The sequence below is a fragment of the Eublepharis macularius genome, chromosome 8 (assembly GCF_028583425.1).
Source record: "Eublepharis macularius isolate TG4126 chromosome 8, MPM_Emac_v1.0, whole genome shotgun sequence".
Taxonomy (NCBI): domain Eukaryota; kingdom Metazoa; phylum Chordata; class Lepidosauria; order Squamata; family Eublepharidae; genus Eublepharis; species Eublepharis macularius.
In genome coordinates, this window is record NC_072797.1 from 36413555 (window position 1) to 36437326 (window position 23772).

The 23772-nt window shown below is 40.1% G+C and overlaps 1 protein-coding gene across 1 annotated transcript; it reads left to right on the forward strand.

Moving 5' to 3' along the window:
* Window positions 1-51: 51 nt before the first annotated feature.
* Window positions 52-23062, forward strand: PPWD1 (peptidylprolyl isomerase domain and WD repeat containing 1). The gene is made up of 11 exons (XM_054987357.1): window positions 52-223; window positions 3986-4088; window positions 6171-6271; window positions 6956-7076; window positions 10787-11234; window positions 12377-12567; window positions 13239-13428; window positions 14751-14932; window positions 15762-15843; window positions 19902-20084; window positions 22746-23062. The coding sequence occupies exons 1-11, from the start codon at window positions 58-60 to the stop codon at window positions 22887-22889; spliced, it is 1911 nt and encodes a 636-aa protein (XP_054843332.1). The 5' UTR covers window positions 52-57; the 3' UTR covers window positions 22890-23062.
* The last annotated feature ends 710 nt before the right edge of the window (window positions 23063-23772 follow it).

Genomic DNA, 23772 nt, shown 5'->3' on the forward strand with positions numbered 1-23772 from the left:
GCTCAGAATGGTCGTGGAGCGGTCGTTGTCGTCGCCGAGAGATGACGCAAAAGCAAGATGGCGTCAATGGAGTCTCAGCGGAAGAGAAGGCATGTTGAAGAGAAGGCAGCTAAAAAAGGCGACGAGCCTGAGGAAGAAGACGAGGAGAAGGAAGAGGAAGACCAAGAGGAGCGTTGGGTGGGTCCTCTGCCTGGGGAGGCCGTGCAAGTGAAAAAGCGAAAAGGTAAGGAGGGGAAGAGGGTGGAGGACTATAGGGGAAAGGTTGCCAGCCTCCAGGTGAGACGTGATTTCCTGGAATTACAGCTACAACTTTTTGAAGATGTAGGAGGTACGGGTAATCATTGTGTTGAAACTGCTGCCAAATTTGGCTAGAGTTAGGGTTACAATCCCGTGCACACATACATACAGGAAAATCAAAAAGAGTCCAGTAGCACCTTTAAGACTAACCAATTTTATTATAGCATAAGCTTTCGAGAATCAAGTTCTCTTCATCAGATGCCTGATCAAAACTGGGCAGATACAGAAGAGGAGGGGGAAAGAGAGAGAAAAGGGAGGGGTCATAAATCACAAGAAGGCAGAATGCAATTAGCATAGAGACAATCAAAACATTCCTTTGCTTGGAAATGTAAACATCTCCTTTTGTTGTGCAGTCAGTTTGTAGCAGTGAAGGTGTCCAATTCCTATGTAGTATAAGCCTTCGGTAACCACAGCTCTCCCTGCCAGTTGCATCTGACAAAGAGAACTGTGGTCCCCGAAAGCCCACACCAGGCGTCACTGGGCTCCCCTAGATCACGCCTCTGTAAAGAGAATCTGTTACCTGTGGTAATGTGATAACCATTCATAGTCTCTATTCAGTCCCCGCTTGACAGAGTCAAATTTGCATATGAATTCCAATTCAGCAGCCTCCCGTTGGATTTTGTTTTTGAAAGGTTTCTGTTGAACCACAGCGACCTTTAAGTCTTTGGTGGAATGTCCTGGTAGATTGAAGTGTTCTCCCACTGGTTTTTGGACGTTTCCATTTCTAATGTCAGATTTGTGTCCATTTATTCTTTTGCGTAGAGGTTGGCTGGTTTGTCCAATGTACAGAGCAGAAGGACATTGTTGGCACATGAGGGCATATATCAGATTGGATGGGAGCTGAGGAAGCGTTGAATATGTTAGCATATTGTGGTGCCATGCGTGTGCCCATGGCTGTGCCATTAACCTGTAGATATAAGTTGTCACCAAATTCGAAGTAATTGTGAGTGAGTACGAAGTGACAAAGTTCAGTGGCGAGGTTTGCTGTGGTTTTGTCCGGGATAATATTCCGTATGGCTTGCAATCCATCTGCATGTGGGATATTGGTGTACAAGGCCTCCACATCCATGGTTGCTAGGATGGCACAGCCATGGGCACACGCATGGCACCACAATATGCTAACATATTCATGGCGGACTTAGAGCAACGCTTCCTCAGCTCCCATCCACTGGAACCACTACTATACTTAAGATTCCTGGATGACATCTTCATCATTTGGACCCATGGAAAGGAAGCCCTTGAGAGATTTCATCAGGACTTCAATAACTTTCACCCTACTATCAACCTAAGCCTGGACCACTCTACACAACAGGTACACTTCCTGGACACCACTGTACAACTACATAATGGACGAATAAATACCACCTTATACCGGAAACCAACAGACCGATACTCATATCTACATGCCTCCAGCTTCCACCCTAAACATACCACTCGGTCTATTGTCTACAGCCAAGCCTTACGTTACAACCGTATCTGCTCCAATACTCTCGACCGAGACTCACACTTAAGAGATTTACAACAAGCATTTTTGGGACTACAGTACCCACCAAATGAAGTGAAGAAACAAATTAACAGGGCCAGACTAGTACCCAGAAACAGTCTGCTCCAGGACAAACCTAAAGGAACTAATAACAGAACACCACTGGTGGTCACCTATAGCTCCCAGCTCAAACCCATCCAACGTATCATCAGTGAGCTACAACCCATCCTGGAAAATGATACCTCTCTCTCAGAAGCCCTGGGTGGAAGACCTTTCCTTGCCTACAGACAGCCCCCCAATCTTAAACGACTTCTCACTTACAATCATGAATCGGCCAGCAGAGTCACCAGCACAGGTACCAGGCCCTGCAACAGACCCAGATGCCAGCTCTGCCCCTATATCTACCCAGGGAATACAATTACAGGACCCAATGGCATCAACTACACTGTCTCTGGCTCTTACAGCTGCTCATCCTCCAATCTGATATATGCCCTCATGTGCCAACAATGTCCTTCTGCTCTGTACATTGGACAAACCAGCCAACCTCTACGCAAAAGAATAAATGGACACAAATCTGACATTAGAAATGGAAACGTCCAAAAACCAGTGGGAGAACACTTCAATCTACCAGGACATTCCACCAAAGACTTAAAGGTCGCTGTGGTTCAACAGAAACCTTTCAAAAACAAAATCCAACGGGAGGCTGCTGAATTGGAATTCATATGCAAATTTGACTCTGTCAAGCGGGGACTGAATAGAGACTATGAATGGTTATCACATTACCACAGGTAACAGATTCTCTTTACAGAGGCGTGATCTAGGGGAGCCCAGTGACGCCTGGTGTGGGCTTTCGGGGACCACAGTTCTCTTTGTCAGATGCAACTGGCAGGGAGAGCTGTGGTTACCGAAGGCTTATACTACATAGGAATTGGACACCTTCACTGCTACAAACTGACTGCACAACAAAAGGAGATGTTTACATTTCCAAGCAAAGGAATGTTTTGATTGCCTCTATGCTAATTGCATTCTGCCTTCTTGTGATTTATGACCCCTCCCTTTTCTCTCTCTTTCCCCCTCCTCTTCTGTATCTGCCCAGTTTTGATCAGGCATCTGATGAAGAGAACTTGATTCTCGAAAGCTTATGCTATAATAAAATTGGTTAGTCTTAAAAGGTGCAACTGGACTCTTTTTGATTTTGCTACTACAGACTAACACGGCTAACTCCTCTGGATACATACAGGAAGTAAGTCCTGTTGACACTAGTTTGAGTAAACGTAGTTAAAGCAGGCTGCAAACTATATAAATAGTAAATCACTCTCTGTTGAGAATAGTAATAATACTCTTAATGACCATGGAGTGCTTGACCTGTCAAATCCACATTGGTAGAACTAACTTATTTTGAAAGGCTTTCATGTTCTAATTAAGTCTGGACCTTAACTGTGTTTCCAGATCTTTGGATACACGTTTATTTTTTCTATATTGTCATGCCTTGTATACCCCATATGCTTTTTTTATACATACATCAATAGTGTTGAGGCTTGAAAGCTAAGTCATTTAAAATATATTTTCAAGGTTCACATGATTGAATGTTCTTCAAAAAAAGCTTCAGAACTCATTTCAATATAATGGGGAATTATTTGGAGTGGAAGGTTGGGAAGCAATCACTCATATGAACACTCATCTTCAACATGAAGTGCTTCAGTAAAAGCATGTGTTTTACTCCTTCGGAGATAACTGGGGACTAGTCTGGCAAACCAACTGAGAGGGTTGTACAGTTAACAAAATGCATTTATGTACAATTATATTTGTATACTAAATACATTATTGTTCTGTATTTAGTAAGGACCCTTATAAATTATTATAAGACAGTGTGTTATAATTAATGCTGAATTTTTCTTGTTGAATAACTTAGTCTAGGATACTAAGTATACAGTTGGAAATATTTAAATGTGGGGCTTTCTTCCAAGTAAATAGAGTTTACATGAAAGGGAGCAGATAATATAATAAACACTTCCTTATTTGTTTAAAGTAAGATATAAAATAAGGATATAAATGTGCATCTTTTTAGTTGGGCATGTTATCTATCAATATATTGAATATAGTTCATTCTGATTCTTGCCACTGAAAGAGAAACTTGTCAAGTTTTGTCTCTTTTAAATTAAAAAAATGTAACTTTCGAATCTATTATCTTTTTAAAATTCATAGTTCTTGAATTTGAGCATGTCTACCTGGATAATCTTCCCAGTGCTTCAATGTATGAGCGCAGTTACATGCATAGAGATGTCATCACACATGTAGTATGTACTAAGTAAGTCTTTTACTTTCTTTGGATTGAAATACTAGATGCTGTATGTGTTTCAGGAAATGTTTCTGTTTAGACAGTGTCAGAGAAATGCAGTACAGCTGTAGAGATGATGCCTTGCTTGTTCTTTAGTTTTTGGGGCTACTTAAAATGTCTCCAAAAGCAAAGAACAGCTATAGAGATGATGCTCTGCTGTGCTCTGCAGTGGTAAACTTGGGAGACAGTGAGCAGCTAGCCCTTTTTGTATTGTGTCTCTGCTTCTGCTGCTCCCTCTCCCCATTCTCCTGAATTTTTTATCTATGTTTTGTTTAGCCACCTCTGCATTTTATAGACTTTTCATCATGTTCGCTTTTGAACTAATCTTCCTCAGAAGCACAGTGCAGTATGGGCAAAGTCCAGTCTTCTTCCAGAGCTTGCAGCTTGTGTGGGCACAAGAGGTCACCTTGTTGTTGCATTAGACTTTAGAGACACTCTAAATGTTTCTGAAGTTTAGTATAATCTCAAGGACAAGACTCCACACTGGGGGATGGAGAGACTCCTGGCAGCCACATATGAACAAGAACAGTTGAACTTTGTGGGACTCGCCATGGAAAATCCTTGGATAAACTACAAATGTTAAAAGATAACTAGACAATTATGGGAGGAGGGAGTCAGTGTTAGGCATGATAGCATGTATGCCCATATTACAGCACAATAAATTGTGTAATAAAATAAAATGGGTCCAGCAGCACCTTGAAGACTAGCAAAATGTATTGCAAAATAAGCTTTCAAGTCAGAGCTCAATTCATTTAGGGTACATGCTGAAGTGAGCTCTAACTCATGAAAGTTCATACTGGAATATATGTTGTTAGCCTTTAAGGTGCCGGTGGATTCCTGTTTTGTTTTGTTGCGGCAGACTAACATGGCTACCTATCTGGAAATATTATGCAAGCATAAGAAGCTGTATCATAAGTAATGTAATTCTGACATTTTTGGTAGCCTGCCTGCTCATGAGGATTGAGGAAGACCCTTGGGGCCTTTGTGACATCCCAGCTCTGAATGGAAGGAACATTAAATTATGCTACAGACCTAAACTTCCAGTATTGCTAAGATTGTACATATGACACTTTTTCCTACCTAATTTCAGTTTTAAGAAGTGCCTAAAATAAAACCTGAACAATTTAAATTATGCTTGTTTTCAAATGTCTGCAAACCATACCCTATTGTATTGTTTATTGAGTGTCTTTAGCTGCTGATTATATTGACTTACACTATGTAAACTGCCTTCTGTAAGTGAGAAAGATGGACTATAAATAACATAAATAAAAATAGCTGATGCTATGGATCATTTAAAAAAGATGTCTTCATTTACAGACTTGTAAAAGATTTGATAAATAACTAATGTTTGTTTTTAACATACACCCTGCCTTTTATCCCCCCAAATAACTCCAACCCCAGCTGACATCTATAAAAAAACCTATTAAAGCATTTCTTTTAAAAATTACACATATATAGAATACTGTAAAGCAGTCAATTAGGTAATTAATCCAGGAATATCTTTTGGAAGGAGCCATGCACAGAATGATGCCCAAAAGCAGTCATACTCCTGTTATATCCCTTTGACAGTTGACACTCCAGGAAGATGCTGAACCCAAGAAGTAGACACTTACTCTCAGTAGCATTACCCAACTGATGGCCATGCTTCTGCCCTTCCCTCCTTACTACCTTTTGTCTCCTTGTTTAGAAGCTTGCTTAGCCAACCTTGTGAACAAGTCATTACAATCACCTGAATTAGGTATAGGTAAAGAGCAGCAGTTCGGAGTACAAAAACATCATCTCTGATTAGGGTTGCCAGCCTCCAGGTAGTGGCTGGAGATCTCCCAGAATTACAACTGGTCTCCAGGCCACAGAGATCAGTTCACCTGGAGAAAAATGGCTACTTTGGGGGGTGGACTCTATGGAATTATACCATGCAAAGGTCCTTTCCCTCCCAGAACCTCACTTTCCCCAGGTTTCACCTCCCAGATCTCCAGGAATTTCCCAAGTTGGAGCTGGCAACCCTATTTCTGATCCAGGGCACTTATTTGTTTTATGTGCTTGTATCTGCAGGACAGATTTTATAATAACAGCCAGCCATGATGGACATGTCAAATTCTGGAAGAAAGTAGAAGAAGGAATTGAATTTGTTAAACACTTCCGTAGTCATTTAGGTATGTTATTGTGTGTCTTGCTGCTACTCGTTTATAAAACATATTGTCTTTCCTTCTGTACCTTTTCGGTGCATCTATATTTTTGTGCATACACTTCATAAAACATTCTTTAGCTTAGTTGTGTTTGTCATACAACTAAATAGTTGTCGAGATATTCAGCTTTTATGTTTTGCAATATTTTAACAATGGTAAAATCTAATTTTTTCATTAAACATGTTTCATAACATACTAGATCTAGCTTACCGTTGGGATTCTAACTAAACTTGTACAAATCTGTAGATGTTTGTTGGATTTGCCATTAACATTGCTGAGGACAGGAAACATGATTGGTATGTCAGTTATAGGGCTGTGTAAGGTGCTTCTATGAGATTTAGCTGGGCTTCTTTCCAAAAAAGCCACTTCTGAAATCTGGGAGACTCTCCGAAGTTGCATCTAATATGATGCAAGGAGCTACAGTGAAATTAGAGCACTTCAAAAACCCTCCGTGTACAGACTTAATGATTTTTGGATCATAGCCCTAAGCATCGTTGTCTGCAGCGTAACACCATAGCCTGTGAAATGTTCCCTTCCTAAACATTTATATGCTGATGTAGCAGTTACAGTTTTGCTTGATGATTTTGTCAAGAACATTTTTGGGAATAAATTATTTCCTTTGCTCCTCTTGCTGTGGTTTTGTTACGATAGGTGTTATTGAGAGCATTGCAGTTAGCTCAGAAGGAGCGTTATTCTGCTCTGTTGGGGATGACAAAGCAATGAAAGTTTTTGATGTGGTGAACTTTGATATGATCAACATGCTGAAACTTGGGTGAGTCGTTTTGCTTTTTGAAACATTCTTTGTAGGATTACCAAGCACTTTGGGATACTTTTTGCCAAAGAGCTCATTAGAAAAATTTGATCAACTATTATTACAATGAATTTTAAATCAAATTAGCTATGTCAAAATGGGGTGTATTAAGATTGGTTGCTCTTACCCTATTCTGTATGTCCATGCTAATTGAGGTGAGCCTGATATACATACATGATATGGCTTTTTCAGCTATTTTATGTATTTAGTTCATTTAAATGCTGTCTTTCTCCCCAGTGGAGATCCAAAGCAGCTTACATCACTCTCCTTTCCTCCATTTTATCCCACAATTACCCTGTGAGGTAGGTGTGTGACTAGCCCAAGCTTCTGTGGCAGAGTAAGGATTCAGAGCTGGGTCTCCCAGATCATAGCCCAGCACTCTAATCATTATTAGAGATGGGCACGAACAGCAATACGAACAAAAAAAGCCACAAACAGCCCAATCTGCTGTTCGCGAACAAGCTGTTTGTGAGGCCCCATTCTAAACGAACAGGTGGTCGTTGCAAGCCTCCTTCCTTGCTGATGGTCAAGCCAGACAGTCTGGCACCTGCAATCAATTCCCGTGACAATTTAGGCAGGGATTGTCTGAACTCTGTCTGAACTCCTGCTGTTGCCCTGGAAACCCCAATCTAAGCCCAATTTAGCTTGAGAGGCAGGTCTTCCTTTCAAGTGTGGAGCTCCAAATTTGTTACAAGGGAGCAAAGATCAGGGGGGAGGGGGGCTCCCAGCTCTGGCTTAGTTTGGAGACAGTGGAGAGGGAGAGAGTTGCTGTTGGCATTTTGATAGAGAGTGCATTGGAGCTTGAATTTTCTTTGTGTGTGGTGGGATAGGGATTTATCCCTTCAAGTTCCCGGGCTGCTGCCAGGCTCTGAGGCCAAGCTATTATTTATTATTGGAACTTTTCCTGGTGCTTGCTCAGGTCAGGTTTCTGGGAGTGGTGCAGTAGGGATCTTGACTTGGATGATGGCTGGAGGAGAGCCTGCTGGCCCCCATGAACAGCCAACTACGAACATGTTCGTGAATAGGGCCATGTTTGTGGTTGTTCATTAGTCCCTGTTCGTGGATGGCAACGAACAACGAACATCATGTTCGGGGTTTTTTTGTGTTTGTGCCCATCTCTTATCATTATACCACACTGGCTTCTAGGCTTTTGTAGTTGCTGTCTCAAGAAACTCAACTTTCCTTCTTGTTCCTGCACAGAAATATTAAAATGTTTTGTCCTGAAGGGTATTTGCAAGTTGTTGATTTGACGACTTGAGATGTTCTGCTATCCACCCCCCCCCATTTTTATAATCGACAGTTCATATTAATTGCTTTTACCACATTGATGTTTTGCTGCTCTTTAATGATTGAGTGTCCTTTATACTACTGGATTTGGGTGGGTAAAGTTTTAATCTTCTGTATTTTATCTTTTAACATTTCTAAGCCACCTTGAGTGTTGTTTTTAATAGACATGTAGGATTAAAGTGTCCTAAATAAATAAATCAGTATTATTATTCATGGCTTAATTATCTAGCCATACTTTTTTTTTAAACTGCAGAACACCTAACTGCAGGCCTGCTTTTACAAAGGAAAGGCTGCTTTGAGCCAGTTATTTTTCAAATATATTATTGTATTATTTGAAGGTCCAGGTTTTTTAGTACAATATTGTGGCAGGAGTGCTGGATTATGAGGATGTGCCCTAAGGTTCAAATATTTACTTGAGAAGACAACAGAAGGCAATGTACAACTCAATCCACAAATGATAAACAATTCAGTCACGTGCACAAGGCACTACACAAATGATTTAATATAATGATTCAGAAACAGAAGGCAAATGCCCACATACAAAACAAAATGAAAGGGTCCCTTTCTCATTCTAAGACCTGTAGGGATCATTTTTCTCTTACAGTATCCTTTAGAAGCTCCTGTATGTGCCTCAAACTTCATTCTCCTGATGTTAGCCTTCCTAAACTTATCCCACTCATTATCATGCTCAGAAGTTCTACTTGGATTAAAAAATAATGGTCTGTCAATTAGAAAAGCTATTTGTTCTTCCATGTAACTAAACACCTCACCACTCCTAGAGGCCATGCTGAAAAATTCCCAAAAGACACAGCACCACAAAGAAGAGATTAAATACCCAACCAAATACATTGCCTTCATTTATTTTCTCAGCCTTTTAGTTTATCCTATTTCTCTTGGTTGGGGTATCTTCTTCCTTTTTGGTAGTGCCCAGGGGTCATTTCGTAGAAAAAGAACTGCAGGAATTCATAACTTATTAGCATATCTCATTAGCATTTGCCACACACCCTGACATCACCAAAAATGTGTCAGAAGGCAATACCCACTCTTCAGGCCCCTTTCCCCAAAAATCTCCAGGTATTTCTTGAAAATAAAGCAGAATGAACTCAAAGCAGCATACCCTCCTCTGGAGAGCCAGCCCTAGCAGCCCTACTTGCACGGACGCACTCACTCACGAGTCACGAATGAAAATAAAGCAGCAGAATGAATTGAAGCAGCTTACTCTCCTTTGGCGATCCAGGCCCTGTAGCCCAGCTTGCTCTCTCTCTCTCTCTCTCTCTCTCACACACACACACACACACACAAGTCACAAATGAAAATAAAGCAGCAGAATGAATTGAAGCAGCTTACCCTCCTTTGGCGATCCAGGCCCCGTAGCCCAGCTTGCACTCTCTCACTCTCTCTTTCTCTCTCTCTCCCCACAAGTTACGAATGAAAATAAAGCAGCAGAATGAATTGAAGCAGCTTAGCCTCCTTTGGAGATCCAAGCTCAGCAACCCAGCTTGCACTCTCACTCACTCACTCTCACTAATGAAAATAACGCAGCAGAATGAATTGAAGCAGCTTACCCTCCTTTGGAGATCCCAGCCCAGCAGCCCAGCTTGCACTCACCCACTCTTACGAATGAAAATAAAGCAGCAGAATGCATTGAAGCAGCTTAGCCTCCTTTGGAGGGCAGGCAGAGGGGAGGAAAAGGAATCATGTGGGTGGGGCCAACCCCCCCCCAGCTCTACCAGAACACCGTTCCGGCGCGTTCCCTCTCCAAATGAGCCCTGGTAGTGCAAAATCTCTACATGTTCATGAGATTCAGTTTGTGGCCTTCAGCTGATGACTTGTAGCCTAATCTCTTTTGTTGAAATGAAATGTGGGATGCTATATTCACCACCCTGATTTCTTTCAAGGAAGGAATAATAAATTGTCATTTTTTAAAAAAGAAAACTGTGAACAAAACTATGGTGCAGCATTCATTCAACTAAGGCATGAGCCACTTGTGACTACAAATGCAACAGCTGAAAATGAACTACAGCAAACGAGTGAATTCAGTGGTGATTTGAAATTAGTAACCATGAAAAGTAATGTGTATATATCATATACTGTTTGCCAGTAACCTGAATCCATATTGTGTGAACTGCCTTTTAGGTCTGTTTGAAACAATTGAATTTCTTGAGTTGAGAATATTTACCAATGAACCTGTCTCATTGTGGTAAATGAGTGCTTGCCTAAAATTGTCCAAGTATATAGAGTGGCAGTCATTTATAAGTTCAGAGCATTATGGAATTGAGTTTTCAGCTTACTAGTTGTTTGGCTGTAATATTGACACGAAGCGTCTGTAAACCCCCCCCCCCTTTTTTTTTTTTAAATTGCCTAATTATTCTGTTTTATCTCAGGTATTACCCAGGTCAGTGTGAATGGGTTTACTGCCCTGGAGATGCCATATCTTCTGTTGCAGCTTCTGAGAAGAGTACTGGGAAAATATTCATATATGATGGACGAGGAAACAATCAACCTCTTCATGTTTTTGATAAGCTCCACACAGCCTCCCTTACTCAGATACGACTGAACTCTGTCTATAAAGTCATTGTATCTTCTGACAAGTCTGGAATGATTGAATACTGGACTGGGCCTTCCCATGAATACAAATTTCCCAAAAATGTAAACTGGGAGTATAAAACAGACACAGACTTGTATGAATTTGCTAAATGTAAAGCATACCCAACTAGTATTTGTTTCTCACCTGATGGCAAAAAAATGGCTACCATTGGTTCTGATAGAAAAGTCAGAATATTCAGATTTTTGACAGGAAAACTTATGAGGGTCTTTGATGAATCTTTGAGTGTAAGTTTTCAATACTTATTTCCACATTAATTTACTTACGGATGCAGATTATTTCTGAAATCATTCAATGATGTGAATGTGTGTGTAAAGAGAGAATATATTCTGCACTAGAATGCCAGCTGCTTAATTCACAAAAACTTACTAGTAGACTTTTTAATTTTTTATTAAAATGACCGACCCATTACTTCAGTAAAAATGACTACTATTAAATTCAAAAAACATTTTTTTAAAACAATGCGTTTGGAAGATTAACATATGTGAATGCTAATAGATTAACGGGTTGTCTTTCCTCATTTTAACTTTCAAATCAATATAACACTATTAGAGGACTACCATACACTGGGTAGACTAACAGCTTTCATTAAATGTTAAAATAATAAGTATATTTTGATTATGTAAAGTGTCACAGGGCTATCATTTCATTTGAGAGAAAGTTTAGTATAGATGTGTACAGATGATTTTACTTATGGGTAAAAACCTCCCAATTGAAGAACGTTTTGAGCCCCTGAGCAGATGTGGAGTCCCACTACAAGTATCCCTATTTACAGTTGCACTAAGGTACAATCTAAATGGAAATCCCTAGTACTGGACTGCTCTGAAACCAGTGTAGTATAGTGGCTAGGGTGATGGACTAGGATCTGGGCAGCCCAGGTTCAATTCCCTACTTGGCCATGGAAGCTTGCTGGGCGACCTTGGGCTAGTCACATCCTCTCAGCCTAACATACCTCACAGGGTTGTTGTGAGGAAAAAAATGAAGGAGCGGAGAATGATGTAAGCCACTCTGGCTTCCTATTGGGGGAAAAGGCGGGGTCTAAATGAATTAATTTTTTTTTAAAAAAAATGGAAATTGTCTTATGTAAATAAGACAATTTAAAATAGTCTATAAAATAGTGCAAGACTCACCGAATGCTGGTGACTTTGTAGCATGATTTCTGATGTCACCTAGATGCAGGCAGTTATGAGGGTGTCACAAAAACGGCATCATGATGGGGTAATGTCAGAAATCATGCAACGAAGCTGCCAGCATTCGGTGAGTCTTGTGCTATTTTAGAGACGTGTGAAAACAGCCTATTTTCAGGTTTGAGTATTGTACTTGTTGGGCTAAATCCAGGTCAGGTTACGCTCGTGTCTTGTTTCTGTAGATGTTTACAGAGCTACAGCAGATGAGGCAACAGCTACCAGACATGGAATTTGGTCGGCGAATGGCTGTGGAGCGGGAGCTAGAAAAGGTTGATGCTGTAAGGTTAATTAACATCATTTTTGATGAAACCGGACACTTTGTGTTGTATGGGACAATGCTGGGAATTAAAGTGATAAACGTAGAAACGAACCGGTAAGTCTTGCTTACTCACTATTTAGTGTCTTCGATTATTTTATATTGCCCAGAGATATTTTTTCTTTATTGCACTGATTATTTGCTGTATTGTTTTCATGGATTTTGTAAGCTACATTCAAAGTTCTATATGAAAAGGCAGTGTAAAATATTTCAAAGAAATGTTCAAGTGCTCTGCTTATATAAGCTTGAGATGGGCATCACCTGAACGGCAGCTAATTAGAAATGTGCCATTTTGAAATAATGCACAATACAAGCTAAAAGAATCCTCTCATTCTCTTATTAAGGACCACCTATTGTGTGACTGGCCCAAGGTCACCCAGCAAGCTTCTATGGCATTTGAACCTGGGTCCTAATCCAACTCTCTACTACACCATGCTGTGTCTTTTATGAAGAGTCTTATTGTTACCACATAATAAATCTAGTTTAATAGTTCATTGACTGCTCTTTCTATAAGCTGCAGAATTTCTAGACTTACTGGGGCAGTAAGAAGTTCTGGTTGTCTTGACAAACTTCATTGCAGAACTGCAGATAGGATACTGTAGGTAATTGGAATGGATATAGGATGTTCTGAAATATTGCACAGGAGTCATATTGGTTCACTGGCAATGGAATAGATAACTTCAGAATTTAGGAATTGTGAATGTGAATTTTTATTTCCTTTGTTGTAGATGTGTTAGAATCCTAGGCAAACAGGAAAACATCAGAGCTATGCAACTTGCTTTGTTTCAAGGTGTAGCAAAGAAACATCGTGCAGCCATTACTGTAGAAATGAAGGCATCTGAAAATCCTGTTCTCCAGAATATCCAAGCAGATCCAACCATAATTTGCACATCCTTCAAAAAGAACAGATTTTATATGGTAGGTGTATTATTTTATGTCTTATTTCTTTTTCTTGGATTTCCCTGTGCTAGTTTTGTCCTTGGGACAATTCCTGTATCTTAAAACTTAGTCTCAGTTTTGTACATACCATTTTACTTTTGTGAATGTAATTCGTTAGATCAAATTGGGGAAGTGCCCAAGTAGTTTTATATCACAGAAGCCATGTATAATCTCTTCTTCATTAGAATAGTTTCTAGAGCTTGGACCTCTAGACAGTTTTTCTTACAAATTGAGTGATTTTCTTAAGCTATCCCACTTCATAGCCTAGCAATTCTAGATTAATATCTAGTAACTCAAATCTTTCACCACCGTCATTAACAGTTACGTTGCTTTATCATTTTTGCTTCATCATTTTTTTTAGCACTTCCTTCTTTAGTCCCCCATTCCAACTTAAAACGCAACAAGACTTTGCTTATAATAGAGAAGTTACAATTCCATCCCTGGTTGCTCTATTTGGCCTATTTTGGATCACCTCCAATTCTATCATATCCCTTTTTGAGATGGAGCAAACAGTATTTTTTTATTGTGGTTGAGTCATAGTTTTATAATGACATCATAGTACTCACTTTTTGAATCTCAGTATACTTCCTAATATTGAACTTCTTTTTTGTGCTGACAGTATTGAATCTCAGTATACTTCCTAATATTGAACTTCTCTTTTGTGCTGACAGTATGCTCTGCCAACATTTTCAGGACACTTTCTACTACAGTCCAAAGATTTGTTTCATGAATGGGTCCCGTTACTGTCAGTGGTTTACAAAACAAGACAAATAACTCCTTAGCCCTGTTTAGAGCACATACAGAGTAAGATTCAGTTGTAGAACATTATTTTTTTCTGAAAATGTAGAAATTCAGATGGGTAACTGTTGGTCCAGATTTACGTTCAGTAGCACCTTAAAGACCAACTGGATTTCCAAGGTATGAGCTTTCAAAAGTCAGAGCTCCCTTTGTCAGATGTAGAAGAAACATAGAAGAAAGCCTCAAATGTAATGGGATATCAAAGCAGCACATTCTAAGGCAGGAAGTAATAGTCGTGTTGTGCTTAAAGAAAAGATTGATTTAGTTGGTGGGGAAAGGATACTGAGGCTTCAGATATTTTAAAAGCTTTCTCTCTAAGAATAGGACTTGAGGCAATTGCTAGCCCAGAAGACGACTAGGTAGAAATTGAAGGAATTAGGTAAAGGATCAAGCTACATAGAGAGCCTTCGGACAGGTTACAGTGTATGATCCTTGGGATACCTGCCATTTCTGTGATTCCAACTTAAGGGTGAGAAAAAAGATGCTACTGCCTTTTCTTTCAGTTTACAAAACGTGAACCAGAAGACACCAAGAGTGCAGATTCTGACAGAGATGTATTTAATGAGAAACCATCTAAAGAAGAGGTCATGGCAGCCACTCAAGCTGAAGGGCCAAAAAGAGTTTCTGATAGTGCCATTGTCCACACGAGTATGGGAGATATTCATGTCAAGCTCTTCCCTGTTGAGTAAGTATATAAGCCACACCCCTGCCTTATTCAAACACTTTCTGTGATTGCTCATCATCTAGAATTGCTGTTGATCACCCACTGTAGATGGATCTGCATTTGATTATTCAATTTTGTTCTATTCCTTCACCTGCAATCAAAGACTACTACAATCGAAGTACAGTCACAGAATAAAGTTTTGCTGCCATTGCTTTCTTCCTGTTCTGCCCAGAAAACCTTTTTGGAAGGTCCTTCAGAATGGTGTTAGATGCAGGGACTCATGTAAGAACAAGGACAACTTTGGTTGATTTTCCCCCTCTGCTTCTGCATTGTCCTACACTGCATTCTTCGCACTTGGGAATCTTCCAACCCTCAGCCTGTCAAGAGGCTGCAGAATGACTAAAAAGGTGGCAAAGATTCCTTCTGTGGACTTTGCTCTAATTAGTGTGGATTCAAGCCACTACGATCCATCTTCCCACCTGGGTAAAATGTTCCTTGCACTCACATTTCCTGCATGTGAGATGATCAGAACCAATCTCAGGTTTGAAACTGCAGGTCTTCTGTGCCTGTCTTTGCTATCTTGTGCTTTGTGAAATCGGGAAGGTTTTTATAAGCTCTCCTCATTCCATTAATAAAAATGCACAGTATGGTTGCAAACAGTTACAAAGAATGGCTAGTAAACCAAGAACAATTGATCTGTTGTGGGTAATCCTGAAGTTAGTTCTTTAGAGAGGGTTTCTGTGGCAGGAAGGACCTGTCTTTGACAGCAGCATCTACAAGATACTAATTCAAAATATGAATGTGTTAATGCACCAAGCATTGTACTGATGCCTAAAAATTAAAATTTCAGATGCCCCAAAACAGTAGAAAACTTTTGCGTACACAGCAGGAATGGTTATTACAATGGACACACCTTTCACCGCATCATAAAGGTAAATGACAGCTAATTATCTTTTGTAGTATGTGTTGTGTAGTAATTTTCTAACCATAGGCCCATTCTAATGTTATAGTAGAATGTTACAGTAATGAGATGGCTGAGAGCTGATGTAGTAGAGTGTGCCTGTTCAAACTGCAGGTCAGGGATTACATATTTTTCAAAAGTTCCCCTCATGTTCTAGAGAAATTAGAGCCATTTGTCCTGATACAGTAGAGTTGGCTTTTACAGAGCAAATTAAGAGCTTGGAGGTGCTTATCGACCTAGCCTTGCTGATTTGAAAAGCAGGTTTGCAAAGTGGTCAAGAGTACCTTTTCTCAAGCCACAGCAACTCTCTCCTTTCTTAGGCTCAGCTGATCTGGCTACATTGATCTGTGCTTTTTTAACCTCATAGTTGGATTGCTGGTATGTGCTTTACACTGGGCTGTTGGTAAAGACAACCCAGAAACTGCAGCTGGTTCAGAATGTATCGGTCTGATTATTATCAGGATCTAACCAAGAGGGACATATATTGTCCATTTTCAAACACCTACATTGGCTGCCAGTTTGTTCCAAGTTATAACCTTTAAAGCCCTTCATGGCTTGGGGCTTTGATAAAGGGGTAGATGCTATAGACTATACTAGTGTGCTATGCACTGTCTATTGCTGTATGTATATTCCTACTGAGTAGCTTCCACATAGTTTAATATATCAGATTGCTTATGTAATTGCTTATGTTTTGTTTCAGCATTGTATCAGTTCTGTATTAGATTTCTGCCTGTTTAGAGATTACTGCAGACTGTACGCTATTTTATTATTATTGAATGTTCCAGCCGCTGATTGTGTTGATTTACAGTGTAATCCATCTTCAGCCTCAATGGGAAAGGTTGACTAAATAACAATAGTAGTAATAATAAATTGAAAAGCTAGCTTAGCATCTAAAGGGCTAGACTTGAGCGCCATAGAGAAGCAGCTAACAAATACTTTAAATAAATAGATGAGAACATTTCCCTGTGGATGCATTAACTTCTTGTTTTCAGGGAGCTGTTGCAGGTTGGGAGTCATTAAAAATGTGGCTCCTTTACCACTGTCTGAAGTGGTACAGCTCATTCTGCCACCTCATTGCACAATGTGTGGAAACTAGGTCTCAGTTCAGTAACATTGCCTTGTTGAAATGTTTTGGGTCAGAAAGCTGGGTTACTTCTATCTTTGATTTACTAGTCCCAGAATGGCTGGGACTAGTATAGCATGACAAATATAATCAAGATCTACATGTGGATTTTGTGAAGAAATTTGTGGCCACATTTCCAATGTGTATTTACAGCATATCAGGCACTGGGATGAAATAGGTGCCTGCAAACTGCTACAGACATGACTCCATGCATTTTTAAAATGTACACCCCAGCAGCATTCGATACAGTTGATTATGATCTTTTGACTCACTGCCTCACCGATGTGAGGATACGAGGGACTGCCTTACAGTGGCTTGTCTCTTTTCTCCATGGTCAGGGACAGAGGGTGGCGCTTGGGGAGAAATTGTCATCTCGCCACCCATTGGTGTGTGGGTCCCTGCATCAGTATGCAGATGACACCCAGTTATATCTGATGATGGAAGGCCAGCCCGACTCGGCCCCAGATGCCCTGGAACATGCGTTTGCAGCTGTGACTGGTTGGTTGAGACAGTCGGCTGAAGCTGAACCTGACAAAGACGGAGGTCCTGTACTTGAGCCGGGGGGGGGACTAGGTTTGGGATTCCGGATCCCTGCCCTCAATGGGGCACAGCTTGTTCCAGTTCTGAGGGTCAAGAGCCTGGGGGTGATCCTGGATGCCTCCTTAAAAATGGAGGCACAGGTCGCAGCAGTTGTTAGGTCCTCTTTTTTCCATCTGCGGCAGACAAAGCAACTTGTCCCTTACTTGTCAACCTGTGACTTAACTAAAGTGATCCAAGCAATGGTCATCTCGAGGTTGGACTATAACTTGCTCTATGTGGGACTGCCCTTGAGCCTGACCCAGAGATTCGAGCTGGTGCAAAATGCAGCGGTGCATGTTATTACAAGAATACCAAGTAGAGTGCACATAACATAGATACTATGTGAGCTGCATTGGTTGTCGGTGGAGTACCAGATCAGATTCAAGGTTCTGGTATTGACCTATAAGGCCCTATGGGGCCAGCGTATCTGCGGGACCATCTCACCCCATATATTCCCTGGAGGACTCTCTGATCAGGAGAAAAACAGCTATTATTGGTCCCAGGTCCCAAAGAGGCCCGCCTGGCCACAACGAGATCCAGGGCTTTCTTGATCCTGGCTCTTACCTGGTGGAACGCTCTGTTCACTGAGACCAGGGCCTTGTGGGATTTATTGTCTTTCCGCCAGGCCTGCAAGACAGAGTTGTTCTGCCAGGCTCATGGCTAAGGTTGGGCCTCCGCCGGCCTGGGGGGGGAAGGAAATTCCGCCCCCCCCCCCGGTGAAAAACTGTCCACCACAGTATACATGCAAAATATTGTAAGTCTTCCTGATGCTGCCGCTGCACAATACAAAATGTCACTATTTTAAATGGTGTTTTAATATTTAATATTTAAACAGTTGTAATGTTTTTAATTGTTTTAAAATGTTGTTAGCCGCCCTGAGCCCACTAGCGGGGAGGGCGGGATATAAATATGAAATAATAAATAAATAAAAGTGGTAGGTAAGGCCAATGAGAAAAAATAATTTAAAACAATCCTTAAGTCTCTTTTGGGGAGAGAGGCAGGTAACAAATATTTTAAATAAATTCAGTATCAAAGAAATGAGCAGACTTTCTAATTAAGGAAATCTCTTCATCAGTTGGATGTTCAAGAGGGAAGAGAACAGAGGGAAGAAAACTATGTTGCTAGACATGATTGACAAATCCCACAGTCGCAGTTTGCAAGATTAAGATGGAACGGAGCTGTTACATAGGCTTTATTTAGTTAGACTGTGCTTGATGCAGTTCTAAATTAAAGGCTGTAGGCACAGAAAAAAATGGCTGCTGTTCGTATTTTCATAAGCTCTAAGTTCCCACCTTCTATCCCTCTCATGAGCTACTCTTAGGGTCAAAGAGCAGAAGCAAAGAAAAACATGGGAATGCTTTCATTAGCAAAGCAGGAAATTAATTGTAGATGGTACACTAGATAAATATTTAATAGAAGCCAAATTGGGTAATATTACCTACCATTTAGAGGGTATGTTGCGTCCAACATAGGCAAAGTCCATGTCCCTTCAGTTGCAGAATCCTGTTCCTAGCTAGTGTTGTCTAAACAAAAAATTGCAGATTAGCAAAAATCCAGAAGAAACAGTAGCATAATTGCATTTATTGGAAAAAATAAACCACAAAATGAGAGAACTTTCAAGTTAATAAAACTTGATCAGACTGGATATTAAGCCTCAAGAGGAAAAAACCTGTATAGTGGAAGCTTGCAAGAAATCTGTCTCTTCAGAATTATTTTAATTAAGGACCCGTGTTGAACTGGAGGATTGACTTATGTTCACCTTGAAGGATTGTTGCCGGTTTGGAAGCCATTGAGAAAAGAATTCTGGTGCGGGAAAAGAGCAACAATCATTCGGTAGGAGATAAGCGTTTGCTTAATTCACAAAATGCCAAAAATGATGGTATGTTGCAATGCAGATTATAAAGGGGATATGCAACATAAGTGGGTGCTGTGACCAGAAAATATTAGTTCAGTTCAGAGTTTAATTTGTTTTAATAAGTTTAACCAGAACTTCCAATCCAATTTCTATGAGAAATGGTGGCCTTTTCTGGACTATATGGAAAAGCAAAACAAATACTTGAAGTCAATACCTGACAATCTCAAAGTTATAGCAATTTTTTAAATTTTATGTTCTTTTGTTGTCTTTACCACATATATTGTAAATACTGCCAAGGCAATTGATACACTGTCTACAGCACATGTTTATATTCCTACTGTTTATATAGTTATATGGTTATATATTTGTTTTTACTATTGCAAATTGTTAAAAAATTCAAAAATAATTTTTTTTAAAAAAAATAAGCCTAATCTGTCACTTGGGGCAGTAAAAATATTTATTTCTAATGCAGGGTTTCATGATTCAAACTGGTGACCCTACAGGCACTGGAATGGGAGGTGAAAGCATCTGGGGAGGAGAATTTGAAGATGAGTTCCATGCAACTTTACGACATGACAGGCCCTACACACTTAGTATGGCTAACGCAGGTTCAAACACCAATGGCTCACAGTTCTTCATAACAGTAGTACCAACGGTAAGTAACACAGTTCTGCCATCTGCCTATAAACATAACTGCAGTTCCCTGCTTTGGCTTCTTTTAGCATCAGAATCAGAATTGTAGGGGAATAGAGCACAGTCTGGAGGGAATGGAGAGGAAGATAAAGTGGAATCACAGCAGGCTAAGCTGTTGCTGCTGCCCATACTACATTAGCATTTTGATGGATGTGCATCCCTACACTGTGGCAAGAGTTTCCAACTCAAATCCCGAGACTTGCTTTTTACATTTTTACTTTATCAAGATTCAGTTCTCACAAACAGCAGATGAGGTGGTAAACCTGTTTGTAGGCTGTGATTAGAAGTGAGGCCTCTAATCCCAGACTTCTCTAGGAATTTACAAATTTTGGTACAATTCTGGTTGGCTAACACAAACTGTAGACTTCTCTTAACTCTAGGGACTAGCAGGGTTTTGTGCTTCATCCTGCATTGAGCTTTGGAGTTATTCAGGAGTAGCGAGCATTGCTGTTATGGAGCTTATCCAAAGCTTGACACGCTCTGAAGGTAAAGGTGTGCTGCCTTCTTCCAGTCTCTTGGGAGAGGCTTTGGGAGGTTTCCCTTTTCCAAGAGTATCTGCCGTTGCTTTCTGTTCTCTCCGCTCTCCACTAGAGAGCCTGGAGCACCAGGGCTGTGATTGTGCTCAGCCCCTTGGTTTGTGATGACTATAACTGCATGTACACCGTTCTTCTAGACAGATTAGTGCCTCACCCTGAGTGGTGAACAAGTTAATATTATTATCCCCACAATATAGCTGGGGAGCTGGGGCTGAGAGGAGTGGCTTACCCAAGGCCACCTACTGAGCTCATGGCAGTAATGGGATTCAAACCAGTAGAGTTCTGATTCACAGCTGAACCACTTAACCACTGTGATATAGCACAGTGCTTTGGGAAAAGCAATGGTACTCTCTGCTTCTTAGTGCTTTTAAGGCTGAGTGCATTTGTGTTTTTTTAACGTGTTCTGTCATCCCTTCCCCTTGGGGGGCATCCTGTAGTATACTCAATCTATTAATCCTCCCTCTTTTCCTTTTCTTCATCTGAGAACTTTACTGCACAATATGCTTGTTTTGCTGTCAACCTCTCATTTCTTTCCCCTTCTGTGCTGGTGTTTTTCTAGCCTCCTGGGTTACTCTTCTACCACTGTGGAGCTTCTCCTTTTCTCCTGTCTCTTGCTTTTTAAAATTTTCTGTACCTCCAGCTGTTTTATATGCCTGAGTTGGGCAAAAACAGCACAAAAGTTTTTTATTGTGCCTGAAGTGGGTCTCAGATTCAAGTGGGAAAATTTGGCTAGTGGGGCTGATGTTTACTCCCCTCCAATGCAAAAAATCAGTGTGAGATACCAGGTGAGGCATCCTCCCATCTCTCTTCCTCTATTTTCATGGGGCTTGAGATGGGCTGTTCCTAAGAGATGGAAAAACGCTGCAAGTAGTGACTACTCAGAATTGTTCATGGAACTACTATAATAGACATGATACCGTAATTGACCTGCTGATTTCATAACACTGCAGGCTTACAAGAAGCCAAATGAGTATGGATACTTCATCTTGTTGAAGTACAGGATGTTCTAAAAAGCGTTAACAAGCAACATAAATGCCACAATGGTTTTAGAAGCATAGATCACACACTGCTTTTCATATTATATACTATAGGGGGAAAATGACCATGTTCAATATTGTCCTCACTGATTTTTTTCCTCCAGGTGAAGAAATTTCACCTTGATTCAGTCTGTATACATAATTATGATATTCTTTCTTGTGTGAAAGCTATATTTGGGAACAAGAATGTGTCATTGCCGCTTTCTTTTGCTCAGTTATATAGCATTCTTTCTGTGAGGAATAGGTAAGAATGCACAGAGGAGTATGCCATTTTATCTTAATCTTGTCAGGCAGGTTAGGGTGAGAGAGAGGGCTGTCTCAGGGTCATCATAGGTGAATGGGCAGTCTAGCACTTGGATACTTGGCATAGGGGTGGGGAAAGAGCAGAAGGAGCAGGATTTAGTCTTCTTTTCAAGTTGTCAAGAATTGTAATGATTAGCTGGTGCTCCATGTATGCTGCCTTGGCTGCTCAAGCCGAACCTGATTATGCAAGCAGTTACTTACCCAGCTAAAGATGCATAGAAGTCTATTTCTGTGCTGAAATGTTCAGTATTCAAGTTTGCCACACAAAATTACGTCTCACAGGGAGTGAACATAATAAATTCTAACATCACCTTCAGCAGGGCATGGTAATAAGCTGCTGGTCACTGAAGGAAAAACCTGCAGGAGTTAACCAAAGGGCCAGGACAGATACTGGATTCTTTTATTCTCAATCAGGCAAGATAAAAGTCGCTTACGGAAGGCAAGCAGCAGTTCACAAATAAAAGAGGAGGTGCAGAAATGTGTCTTGGTTCTGAATGCTGGATATGTCTATTATTCACTGGAATAATTCTCTAATGCTGAAAATCTGTCAAATCTTAATGCTTTATGTTTTGAGTGAATAAAACCTAGTCATAAGCATTTTACTCAGTTTCAACTGGAATTGAAAATGCATTCCTAGTCTTTCGCATTTGTAGTTATGAAAGATGCCATCAACAGTTTACAAATTTACACTTAACTTGAAACAAATATACTGTTAACTGTTTTAATGTTCCATCTCTCTTTATATAGCCATGGCTGGATAACAAGCACAGTGTGTTTGGAAGAGTATGTAAAGGAATGGAAGTTGTTCAGAGAATTTCAAATGTAAAAGTCAATCCAAAAACTGACAAGCCCTATGAAGATGTCAGCATTATTAATATCACTGTGAAATGACAATTTTTAAAGCAACTTCAAGATAGGACTTCCGTTACACTGAGTGGTAGCATCTTAGTGTTTCTGCAGCCAAGCTTCCGAATTGATAAGCCTTTCCATTTTATCATGCATTTGTGATACTGTGAACAGTATTTTTAAAAGTTTTATAAAATAAAAACCCTACTATATTAGTAGTCTGACTTTGTGTTTCTCTGTAGAACAAGGTAAATATATTGCAGCACACTGAGTTTCCAGTCTTTATGGATTAGAAACACTGCTAAATTGCTAACCGAAGAGAGCAGCATTTCAAGGGGGGAGGGAAGGTATTGTTTAACATCCGAGGCAGAAGAATTTGCCAACAGAAAACAATTATACACACAAATCTTTAGATAGCATTAATGAATGAAAAGGGATCATTAATATGAAGCAGACATTCTCAACTTTTGGTTAAATAATTTTTTTATTGTCCATTCTGAAACTGCACCAGCACAATTATGAAAAGCAATTCCTATTCTTTAGATGTCTTGCTACTGGGTATAGTTCTTAAGTTCGGATGTGTTGGTGCAAAAAAAAACACTATCATTCCAAATCCAGAATTACAAAGGTAATTTGTTACATATAGTTAAAAGCTAGAATATATCAAGAGGTGAAGCTTTATAGATTGCATTACTTTTCAAAGCAGGAAGTTTACCTTTGTTACAATTTAGTTTCACAGTTAAAACTTGACTCTGATCCAATTGTTTTAGGAAGTCTTTAGTCCCACAGTCTGCTTTTGAAGCAACCGCTCCTAAAATCATTGGAATTGAAAACACTTTAAAACTGGCATACATTAGTACACTAAACAGGAATAGTACAACAAAATATTAAACAAGTTTTAAATTTACAATTAGTTATATACAATACA

Bases quoted from the DNA above. Each gene is read 5' to 3' on its own strand.
- PPWD1 (XM_054987357.1), top strand. From the start codon at position 58: ATGGCGTCAATGGAGTCTCAGCGGAAGAGAAGGCATGTTGAAGAGAAG. The intron at 13,429-14,750 runs GTAGGTGTATTA...CTTTTCTTTCAG, and splicing joins AAAAGAACAGATTTTATATG to TTTACAAAACGTGAACCAGA. The intron at 20,085-22,745 runs GTAAGTAACACA...CTCTTTATATAG, and splicing joins TCATAACAGTAGTACCAACG to CCATGGCTGGATAACAAGCA.